Source organism: Fringilla coelebs (genome assembly GCF_963513975.1).
Source record: "Fringilla coelebs genome assembly, chromosome: 2".
NCBI classification, from domain to species: Eukaryota; Metazoa; Chordata; class Aves; order Passeriformes; family Fringillidae; genus Fringilla; species Fringilla coelebs.
This window is the reverse complement of record NC_140029.1, coordinates 92,730,876-92,742,789: the sequence shown is the minus strand read 5'-3', so window position 1 is coordinate 92,742,789 and position 11,914 is coordinate 92,730,876. Positions and strand designations below refer to the sequence as shown.

Genomic DNA, 11,914 nt, shown 5'->3' with positions numbered 1-11,914 from the left:
TATACCTACGTTCAAGCCGCGACCCAGCAATCCTCGTATATTTACGTCCTTCCAACTTGCCCATCCTCTTTAAAGTTCAAGTGCCTCATATGAGTGACTCACTCATCCACCCTTTTGAGAGTATAAGAATAGAAATTCTTTAAAGCTTTGTGTTTTCAGCACAACGACATTCCGATATGATCTAAGAATCACAGAGACACCCTTCGGTCCCAGGAGGACTGGGGAACAGGTTTGGCTAGAAAAAAAAGTTTTCCTCATGTGATGGGCACCCCACCAATCACACAGCACGCTCCTCGGCCAACTGGGCTCTTTAAAGGGCAGCGGAGGTGGGAGAAAAGGGCCTTTTCAGCTCTGCAGGTGGGTTGGGATTTCTGCTGGGGAGCATCAGAAGAGAGTGGTGAGTGCCTTGCTTTGGTCATGGTCTTCCTCTTAAGAGGCATGTGAGCCAGAAGTGTCTGTTAGGAGAAAAGACAGGTCTTATGTTTAATTTTTTTTATTTTAGTCCCTCGACTGTGTTTGGTATGTGGGAGTTCGGTACCTGTATAAGGTTAACTGCATGAAATTATTAAGTATTTCATTTTTCTTACCTCAGGCTGTGTCTTCTCTGTAGTTATTTTAATTTGTTAGATATTTTTTCTCCTAAAGACTGGGGGGAAGGGAATGAAAAAATTTAATCTATTGTAAATCTGAGTGTTAAAAGAAAAAAAAAAGGAAAAATTGTTGTAGAGGAAGACGAATCTTATAGCTCTCCCTCACTTGTGAAATTAGGAAAGTTAAAAAAGCCTGCTTGTTTTGGCTGAGCTGAATTAATAAAGGAGAGAGGAAAAACCTACCTCCCAGCTCTACTTACAAGGTAATTATGCTTGATGATGATTTACCAGCCACACCACTGTTCACACAGGCATCATTTCATAGCAATCTCTTTGAAAGGGAACTTAATTAGTCTGTGACCCCTGCTTGATGCTGAGCTATGTTTTTGCTTTATTTTTCTCCTCTGGTAGCACAAAATAATTGTCTGCCTCTTCCATTTCTGAGTGTGGTTGACTCCTAGCACAGAAGCAGTTTTCTGTCAGAGGTGGAGCACTGGGGAAAGACCAGCAGGGCAGGAGGAGTGCATGAGTTTGTGTCCACTGGAGATGTTTGCTTTGAAATAAGTAAACAAATGATGAACTGACATTTGTAAAACATTCAGCTTCTTACAGCGGAGTTCAAGCGATTCATCATTAACATATTAAATTACTTCCTCTTAAAAACTGTGTAATTCTCAAGGTGTCCCAAGCATTTTGATAATTTCTCCTTTTTAAGCCCCTTAGGGGATAATTTTTCCATCATAAACAATTTTAAAAAATCCCAAAGGTAAGTTTATTGCTGATGCATCGGGGTCCACAGGAGGTCCGGGTGTGGGCAGGTCTGTGGCTCACGGAGGATTCCCAGGGCTCTGGCACCGGCCTTGGCACAGCACCTCCGGCAGCGGTTCCACCTGGGTGGCTTCCCTCCATCAGCACCCCGGGGCTAGCCCGGGCATCTTGCTCCTGCCTGTAGGGACATGCTCTCCAGCCGGGCTCGGGCAGGAGGGGCGGTGCCGGGCTCCTGCCCCGCAGGGCTGTGCGGGCAGGCACCAGGACTGCGCTGCTGAGCAGCCGGGTTTGCTCAGCTGCGCTCGAGTGTGCAGAGCCCTTCAGCCGAGGCTGAAGAGCCCGTGAGTCATAAAACAAACGCATCCTTTGTCTCTGCCTCCTTGCACCAGGGCATGGGAATGCAACGCCCTGAGCAGGGAGGCTGAGGGGAAGGGAGGTAGCAAGGGGTGATGTGAAGCCCCACCATGCGAGCCCCACCACCGTGCTGAGACACCTCCAGGAGCAGGGTGATGCTCACAGGGGTGTTTTGGGATGTCCCTTTGTCACAGTGCTTGACAACTAGCACAAAACGCAAAGCAATCAAAATGCCACTTGGTTCTGTGTTGGGCAATGCCACATGAATTCTTATCCATTGGTTTTTTTGGCTAGAGATGGAGTAGAGCAAGGCTTAGAAGGGGGAATTCATCTGTAAGGCCACTGAAATCCTGTCACAGGGATATGTAGAAACAGGGTGTGGAGGCCTCAAAAGACTGACCAGCACAATGTGTATGAGGGGTGCACAACAGACCCTAAATCCCATTTGAATCCGGGAATTGTTGCCAGAAGAGTGTCCTTTCAAAGCCTGCATGAGGTTATCACCCTAAACATAAGGGCAGAAGCCAGCCTCTGCGGAAAGGAGCTTCTTTTTTGTCTCTCACAGTTGTGCTGATGGTCTCAGAGAGAAAAGGAAGCGAGGGGAGGTCAAAAAAGCTTCAAGGGTGTGAGAAATAATAGATTGTCTGTGGCTTGTGGGGTACCAGGGGGGGCAAGGCTACCACTTCTCCTGAGCTCTGGCAGGCTCAGCTGGACCCCCATGAGGGTTAGGAGTGTTTTGGGGACGAGAGGGGAGAGGAGAGGGGAGAAGTTACAAACAGTTGTACTGTTGTGACCAGAGTGTCAGGATGAGTAAGAAGTATGTGCCTCAGAAGGGACACAGGGGTTTTTGGCATGACAAGAGCAACAGACACCTTTCCAAAGCTGATTAGAGCATGGAGCAAAGTCTGTGGCAGTGATAATTGAATACCTCAGACCTAGACAGGTCACACCTAAATTGCAAGATTTCTAGGATGTGCTGAGGAGCACCAGGTCAAGGTTGAAATTCCAGGACCTGGCTGCCCTCTTAGTGGAAGTTTTGGATAAAGGTTGCAGCTGAAGCCCCAGTTTCCTCAGGGGTTTCCTTGAAGACCCAGGAAACTGCATTTGGGTCATAAAACTAACAAGCCCAGGAAGAAGGCTTCTCTACCTCCAAATGCATTTGTGTCTGCGGGCAGAGGCTGCTGGGGGCTGTGTCTCTGGGGGCTGGTGGAGGGCTGCCCACCCACCCCTGTCACACCCAGGGGTGCCTGTGAGGTGCCTCTGTGCACAGCCTGCCTCAGGCATGCCAGCAAAGTTTGCCTCATGCCTCTGTAGTCATGCACCTGTGCCCAGTGCTGTGCAATCCGCTCACCTCCGAGGCATGAGGAGCAGTGGAAAGCTCCTGATCTCCCACAGCTTCTCCTCTGGGACATGATGGAGGATTGGCTCTCCAGCTGCCCAGCTGTTGTCATGGCCTTGGAGCACCTGCCTGGTCTCTCATTGCTGATGGTGATGCTGGACCATCTGCAAGGGAGCAGAGGTCAGACAAGGGGTTGACCCATGTGGCACAGGCTAATAAAGTGGACACCAAGAAATGAGCTCTTTTGGCACCCATCACTTGGAGTCAGGGGGATAATTCATAGAAATATGGCAACAGTGGGGTTTTTTAGGTCTAGAGTACATCCTTTTTTCATTCCCTTTTCCTCTTCCTGGTCTCTCTGCTTCCCCCTGCCCTGCAATCCCATTGAACTTCATTAAGGTATGGGAGAACCTTAGCTTGTCTGGAGACTTGCCATTTTCCAGCTGATACCTGTGGTGGTGACTGTCCAGCTTTCCTCACAACCATAGTAAGCCACTGGAGATGGGCTCACCTCAAGAGAAAGGGCTTGCTTTCTCCAGCTAATACCTGCCCAAGGGGAGACAGGAGTGAGCCAGCTTCTGCCTGCCAAGGAGGAGAATAAAGTCAGCCTGTGGAGAGGCAAGAGCTTGGGCTGGATGGACAGCCCATGCACAAGGTGTCAGTGCTGTTGTTACACTGAACAGGGTAACACATTCAACCTTGATTTATACAATGCACCTGGAGCAGACCCACTTTTCCATGTAGCAGAATTCAAGTGCCTGTGTTCAAGCAGGAAAGAGTTCCTTGCTTTTTGGATTGCTGCCTGGCTTGCACTGTCCCTTAGATAGCAATAACTACGGGGTTTTTTAACATCTCTGGAGTTTGCAGCACACAGGCAGTGGTCTCTCCAGCTCTCAGATGAGTGGGAGACCAGGATTCATCTTAGGTTTGGCAGACTCTGCAGTGTTGTAGTACAGAACACATGGCTGAATATTGCTCAGACTCAGATTTGACCTGCACGACAGCCACTGGACACCCTGGTTTGTCAGGAAGTTTGGCAGGGACAGAGATCCAGGTTGACCTCACAAGCCTGCCATTTTCAAATACAGAGCTGCACAGTTCCATGTATACTGGGGCTGGCCTTCAAACACCCGGCTGGGATTAAAAAATCTTCTCAACATAAAAGTAATGGCCACATATTATTTAAAAATTCCTACACATGCTATCATATAAAAATACTTGGGCACTGCCGATATAATGGTGAGAGCACTGGAGATGTCTGCATGCCCAACCCTCGAACCACTGCAGAGAGAGCAGTAGGAAGTGCTTGGTTTTCATCTGTCACTGCTGGAGGTCCTGCATAGCCCAAAAAGCGCAGCTGCTGAGGAGGCAGGAGGTGGCATTTTTAGAGACATCTCACAATGTTCTGTTCCTCAGAAAGCTCCCCTTCATTGGCAGCTTTGTCTGCTCATATTTCCCAACATCTTCTTCGAAGAATCGGGAAGCCAGTGGCCCCAGCAAAAGAGAGGCACAAGTGCAAGTACTCAGGCAGAAGAAGGACATTCAAGCAGTTTTTGCTGTTGTCTGCTCAAGCTGGGCTCACTGCAGCCTTTATTTCCTGGTTTATATTTTCTTAACCACTTGGGAAATGCAGTTGTCTGAGGGTTGGGGTTTTTTCCCCTTACCCTCTCCACGCACACATCCCTTTGAAAGAAAAACTTGGTGGGCTCTGGTGTCTGAGCTACTTTCTCCAAGAGGTCTCATGCCATGATACCTTGATGCTGCTCTCTCTGGAAGGCACCTGACTCTAGACTGCAGGATATAAGCACTCTCAGGAATCGGTGGGAATGCTACTTGGCCTGGCTCCCAGGAGCCAGCTGCAACCTGAGCTGCCCTTCCCTCCTTCTCTTCCTCCCTCACACCTGACTTGGGGGATTCAGCTCCCCTTCCCAGCACGGGTGGGAGATGGGGATGCTTGTAGCAAAGCCCTGTGCTGTGGGTGTGTGTGGGATACAGCCAGAGCACCGTGCTTACCAGTTCAGTCCCATGGTGGTGCTGGTCAAAATGGCCCAGGAGAGGAATAGGGGTGAAGTGAGGGTGCTGAACTTGTCCCCTCTGCATCCAGATGCAGCTGGTGTTTCTGGCCAGGTAGAAATGACACACAATGAGCAGAGATTGTTGTGAGTACTGTTGTGAGGATGAAAATCCTCATCAAAAGGGAGCAGAAGACACCAGCTGTCCCCAAAATGGTCCCAGTCTTTTGTAGCTCAAGTATCAGGGAGAGTTTGAGTTAGCAGATTAATACCTGGGGAGGTCTCCTCTGAAACTACTATAAAGCAAGGGATGGGAGGTGTACAGACAGGTTGGCAAGTTCTGTCTATCCTTCTCCTCACGGATAATTTGTGTTTCTGATTTAAGTATAGTGTACCAGTGATTTAACTGAAGACTGTATTTGTTGTTTTCTAGGTTGCATGAAGAATTAAAGATGGCGAAAAGTGATGATTGCATACACATCTTGCAGGGTCTGTTAGTCTTTGGGAATGTGGTCATTGGGGTAAGTGAAGTGGAACAAGTTTGGGTGGAGGCTTCCTTCCAGTATGACACTTCTTAAAACAGCAGCTCTCCCTCTTCACTTGTGAAGCACACACACACATGGTCCAGTAAAGCATGAGAAAAGAGGATAATGAGAGCTGTCCTAATGATGATTGGGTGGGAAAGGGACAGCAGGGGCAGGTCCACAATACCAAGATGGGTGCTAGGGGAAAAGCCTTAGAACTGGCTGGTCCTGGTCAGCAGGAGCAGACCAACATTTTTCCAACCATCTCCCTCTATATAGTAATGGAATGATTCTGTTCATTCTTTCTTAATATCCTGAAGTCCCAGGCCTGACCTCTCAGATCAAGGCTGAGTGAGATTTGCCTGCAATTCTTCTGTGAAGTCCCAATACAGAAGATTGTAGAGCTGGACAGAGGGATTTGGGTAGCTCCCACTTGGCAGGAAGCTGAATTAAAGGAAAGCAGTCTACACCTGTTTCTGTCTGCTATTTCTTTGGGGAACCTTGAACTAATGGGTTTCTTGTGCTTCCCAGATGTGCGGCATTGCCCTGACAGCAGAGTGCATCTATGTTGTGTCTCACCCCAATGGTCCCTACCCTCTGCTGAGAGCCTCAGAAAACAGTGACATCCACGCTGCTGCCTGGATTGGCATCTTTGTCGGCCTTGCACTCTTTGCCCTGTCCATCCTTGGTATCATTGGAGTCATTAAGGCCAGCAGGACCTTGCTCTTGGTGGTAAGTGCAGCAAACTTTACCTTCCTATCGCTGCCAGACTGACCAAACGCTGCCTTGGTGTCCCTGGTCACCTTGGGAAACAACCAATGAGCAAAGACAGCTTTTATACTGATAAGGAGCCAAAGGTTCTTCTTGATCGTGGCTGTGGTGTCCCAGAAGGTGACTCCTGTGAAGACTCATGCCCAAGAAGCTCCAGGAGCAGGCTGAGGGAATACGTGGAGATAGCCACAGTGAAGGTTTGACTCGCTTGACCCTGACCTTGCCCTGAGGCAATGCAGGAGCACTTGTGCAATCACATATAGCTGGGATGTGGTTTCGATCCTTGTTTCTCCCCACCCCTTACTGCTTTCCAGCTGTCATGCACTATTCAGTTTAGGAGCTGATAGGTAATGACTTCTGTACAAGGCATTAGTAAGTGTCAGGATACCAAATATGGGTGCAATGAAAAACATAAGACATCAGCAGGCAGGCAGAAATTACAGGGGTGGGGACAAAGCTTTGGATAAGCCAAAGACAATGTTAAGATGTGGACAAATCTCTGTACAATGTCTTACTTAGTCATTTAGTATGGCAGCGGCAAAACTTAATTGGCGTTTGCATTAACAAAGGGTAGAGATGAAAACCCTGAAATGAGCTCTCTTGTGGATTACTGTGGGGTTGCAGGGTATCTGTTTTAGACAAAAGGCATTCAGAGATCTGAACTCTTGAGCCAGGGAATATGCCAGAAAACTGCTAAGGAAACAGAATTCCCTTAACTCTGAATTTTGTGCCTTGGCTGAAACCCAAGCTCTGGTTTAGGATGTATGAGAGGGTACAAGGGACAGAAGCTGAGGTAAGTAGGAAAAAAATGCTTTAACTCAAAGAACATTATAAAATGTGGGAGGAGGAACAGATACATGAGAACTCAAAAAAAAAAAAAAGGAAACTGTCAAAGGGATTATGCTGGAAAGGGAAACGAAAGAGTGAAAGAGACTATGAGAGGTGACCCTTGTAATCTGTTCTCATGAAAGATCTTTGCTCACAATGTAGGAGTGTTCAGGAAATCTGATGATGAAAAATCAGGGGGATCTGAATGATGCCCTAAGCTGCACCTTCCCTTCCCCCAAAGTACAATCTCTCCTGCTAGGAGTGAACAGCTTCCTGCTGAAAAGCTTAGAGCTGGTAAGTGGAAGTGAAAGGAGGACACATGACACAAACATAGGTTGCCAATGAGATGCAACAAAGAAAAGGACAAAGTATTTTCCATGGAAGCAGGGTAGTCTTAATGCCATAAAGTTCTGATGAAATCTTGTCTGTGAGATGAAGAACAGTTCCAGTCATTCACCTTCAAGAAAGCAGATTGCAAATTGGAACAAGCACCGGGAAGGGCTTCGAGAACATTGAGGCTGGGTGAGATGGAATAGGATAGCCTGGCCACCTTTGCATCAAGCAGGGTTCCCGGCTTAGTCTTGAAAAAAATGCTGAACTGTTTCTCCAAGAACTAATTCTGCTCTCTTTCTCCCACAGTACATCATTCTGATGCTGATCACTTTTGCATTTGAAATGGCTTCTTGCATCACAGCAGCGACTCACCAAGACTCAGTGAGTATTTCTTTTCTCATGTATTCGTTTAACTTTGCTAGGAAACCCAAGTTCTAGGGCACGCAGTCACCCTGTTCAGCATAGTAAATATGACAATACAGTGCAAACTCACAGGACTACTGCTGAGCAGAAGACAACCCCACAAGGAAAAACTCCAACATCATTATTCTAATCAAAGTAATAGCTTTGTTGTTTCGAACATAGTTTTGGTTTTTTTAACATTTTTAAATGTTTAACACCTTGTAGTTAAGGAAATAATAGTGTGGGTTAGTTGAAACATCAATAGAGTGTTTAGTCTTTCAGCTACCAACTGATTAATCTATCATACACAAAGACAAATCTTCAGCGTTGCTCCAGGCAGTGTTACTAGTGAGGGAAAGATTATATGGATTATTGGAGATATCGTGGGGAGGGAAATGATTTGTGGTGCTTTAGTTCCAACATACCAAATGCAATCCATAGCTTCTGCACAGCTCTTGTGATATACATCTAGTAGTGCCTGCTTGAGATCTTCATCTTTGTTGCTCCCGCTCCACAAATCCTGCTCATTACTCTCCTGTGTAAAGCCAGAGGAGAAGCAACATTCCTGTTCTCCAGCAGGACTCTGAAACAAGAAAACAAACCCTCCCCACATAACTCTGTATTTGCTTTACATGGCCACTTATTTACATAGTTTCTGCATTTTTCTCTGTTGTTTTTGGTTTTTTTTTTCTGTAGCTGACTCCAGAGTTCTTCCTGAAGCAAATGCTGGAGAGATATCAGAAGTCAGAGCCAAACAAAAGCAGTGACAATGAGGTCACAAAGACATGGGATGAACTCATGCGTCAGGTAATAACACTGAAAAGTCACTAATTACTAAATGCTCTGCAAGCTTGGAATTTCAAGTCCTCCATGGGGCTGCTGGATAATAAAGAGGATGGCATCTGCCTTGAACCTTAAAGAAAGTTCTGGCACACTCCCCCTTTAGCTCATTTATCAGACAGCAGGCTGTCAAAGGCAGGCACTTCAAAAATCTGCTCCATAAATGTGTGATTAATGCCTACCCAGAGTCCTGGCATGTGCAGGGCAGTGACCTGGGCCCACAGAGTCCCTTCCCTTCTGTGTCCCTGCAGAACCACTGCTGTGGGGTGAACGGCCCCTCCGACTGGCAGGAGTACACCTCTGCCTTCCGCGCCACGCACAGCGACGCCGACTTCCCCTGGCCACGGGCGTGCTGCGTGCTGGATGCACAAGGGAGCCCTGTCAACCTTGATGGCTGCAAACTTGGAGTGTCTGGCTACTATAACAGCAATGTAAGATCATCTCTGCTTTTTCCAGTGAGCATACATCAGTGCCTTGCTGGAAGGGAAAGGAACCATGAATAGCCTTTCTCCTTCACTGTAAGCTACAGGCGTTCAGAAGCTTTCTGGAGGAGAAGAAATGCCTGTAGAGTCCTGGCCATGTTGCTGAACAGGACAGGAATTTATTTTAGGATAAAGTCTTTCCTGATGGAGAGAGAAATCTCCCAAGCCACTGGTAAGAAGTGACATCTCTAACATGTAGATGGACAGTAGCTAAATCAAACTTAGCCCAAAGATGAGAGTATACAATGTGAGTGGGCCAATCAGCAGTTTTCCTCCGCAAGGAACACCTTTTCAGTAGACCATTATGTCCTATTCACTTGGTTGCTGGGTCATGAGCATCAGGCTTCTGCACTAACTTGCATTTCTAGAAGGCATTCAAGCTTCCAAATTTTCTTGATGCTTCTTGATTCTAGAGGTCAATTCTGTGTCAACTGTGTTTGGTTATCTAACTGTACTTGGCAAGTGGATGGCACAACAAGTTGTCCTTGAAGTGTTTGAGATGGGTCTGCTTTGAATTTGGAGCCAGAAACAAGTGGGTTATCTGCAAGTTGTGAATAAGCAGTGTAGCTCTGGCTTGGTTTCTTGAAACACTCTGAGCTACCCAAATTGCAGCAGGAGAGGAGCATGCCACCCTGCCACCTCAGTCTCTCTCGGGGGTGGATACGTTTGTCACCTTGCAGTGCAGGCTCATTGCTGGTGTTGAGTCACTGCTGGTTGTCTTTCAGGGTTGTTACGATGCTATTTCTGGGCCAGTGAATGCACATGCCTGGGGTGTTGCCTGGTTTGGCTTTGCCATCCTCTGCTGGACTGTAAGTACTTAATATTTGCCTTTATTTCCTCTTCTCTTCTCTTGCTGTTCCACACCCAGTTGGGTGGAGGTGAATGACAGAACTGACGCATTAAAATGTCCATAGATTATTGTCATTCATTCATCACAAATCTGCCCGTAGCCTACTCCACTACGGGCTACATTTACAAGTTCCCCTCCATTCTGGCTTCCAGGGGTGAGGAATTAGATGGCCTGCCAGCCTGCCATGGCCTGCTGTGACCTGCTGCCATCTCAGCAATACAACACAGTGAACACAGCTTGCAGATGCTTCATTGTGAAGGGTGTTGGATCATCAAGATAGATAATTGAACTTGTAGTTTGAAGATTTTGTATGAGTGTATTCAGTACTCAGGGTTCAGCAGCTTCATGACAGATAATCCCCAGTGAGAAGAGTGATATAGTCAAATAGTTATACTGCATGTATCTTCTTTCTTTACTGGGTAGTTTCTGTGCAGATAAAAAACTTTAAGATCCTCTGCCTGAACAGGTGTTGCTTTTCGAGAGTTTCTGTTACTCTCTGCTACCAGAAGGACAAAATGGGGCTGAGGGAGGGGTGAAGAGCTGGAAATGGGGGGGCAGAGAAACTTAATAGTGTTGTCATTTCAGTTCTGCGTCCTCCTTGGCACCATGTTCTACTGGAGTGGAGTTGAATACTGAAGGCCTGGTGTCCTCAGTGCTGTCCTGAAGAGCCATGTGAAACTGCATTTGTTTGTGTCCCACTCCATTCTCCACAGGCCATGGAGGATTTGAAGTTTTCCCACTACCTCTCCCATAAATACTTTTGCCCCTCCAAAAACTTGACACAAAGAACTGATGACTGCAGGAAAGAATCTTCTCGTCCCTGCTTTGCCCCTTGTTCTGCAGCCTTAATGCCTCCTGCCTGAAGCACAATCTTTTTTTCACTGTGCAAGAAATCCTGGAGCATAAGATGAGGGAAAAAAGTGATCTACTTTGTTCTCTGATGACATCAGAAAAGAAAATGTCCATTTACACTTGGTCCAGAAAAATGTCTCTCTAAAATTAATTTGAATTTAAATTATAACGCTCCAGCAAGGGCTATGTGAACAATACCCTCCTGTGACCAATAAGGACAGATGCTGCAAGGGAAAAGACTGCAGACCTCTCTGTTATGTTCTACTGATCAACTTCTCTTGCTGGTCTCTGTCACCCTTGCCTTAGAGTAAGGCAAATTCTCTGAGCATTTAAGTGTATCAGCAATAAAAACATGACACAGATAGAAAGTCTGTTGCCAGTCAAGCCCAATAAAAGGCTAGCTCGCTCCTCAGCAATATGCTGCCTGTATGCAAGCCTACCTCCTGTCACTCATGAAACTACTGCATGTGCTCCTACCTTCAGAAGTGCCAGTCCAGGAAAAGCTCCACCTGCTAACAGGCAACTCCTCCAAGAAAGCTGTTATCTACTTTGCACAAGAATTCATACATCTAGAAGCTGTGCAGATTACAGGGGGTTCTCTGCTGTAGTTGCAAACGTGGCTGTCCCATGCTCCTGGTTTGTTGTGCTTCTTGCTTTAGCTCCCTGTGTGTAAATGGTCACACCCCCTGTGTCATTCCCCTCCCACATCCCTGGATCAGGTAGGACAAATGGCAAATAATGGCAGCGAGTAACTCTTGTGAAAAAATGCAAGCAAGGAGCTAACTGAACCAAACCCAGTCCTTGCATCAGCACTTGCAGTTTTCACTCAGTTCAGTAAAGGCTGCTTACTTAGGCCCAGACTGAGCTGGTGTCTTTCCTAGTGAACACTTTGGTAGTTAAATGTATTGTGAGAAATGTGCTCTTCTGTGAAGTGTTTTCAGGTGAAGCCTCTTCCAAAGATGTACTGGT

The 11,914-nt window shown here is 46.8% G+C and overlaps 1 protein-coding gene across 1 annotated transcript; it reads left to right on the top strand.

Moving 5' to 3' along the window:
• Positions 1–5,504: 5,504 nt before the first annotated feature.
• UPK1B (uroplakin 1B) lies at positions 5,505–10,729 on the top strand (the record flags this gene model as incomplete). The annotated part of the gene is made up of 7 exons (XM_084227134.1): positions 5,505–5,584; positions 6,119–6,319; positions 7,826–7,900; positions 8,618–8,728; positions 9,013–9,192; positions 9,969–10,052; positions 10,679–10,729. Exons 1-7 carry the CDS (start codon positions 5,516–5,518, stop codon positions 10,727–10,729), a joined length of 771 nt encoding a protein of 256 aa, XP_084083260.1. The 5' UTR covers positions 5,505–5,515.
• Between the last annotated feature and the right edge of the window lie 1,185 nt (positions 10,730–11,914).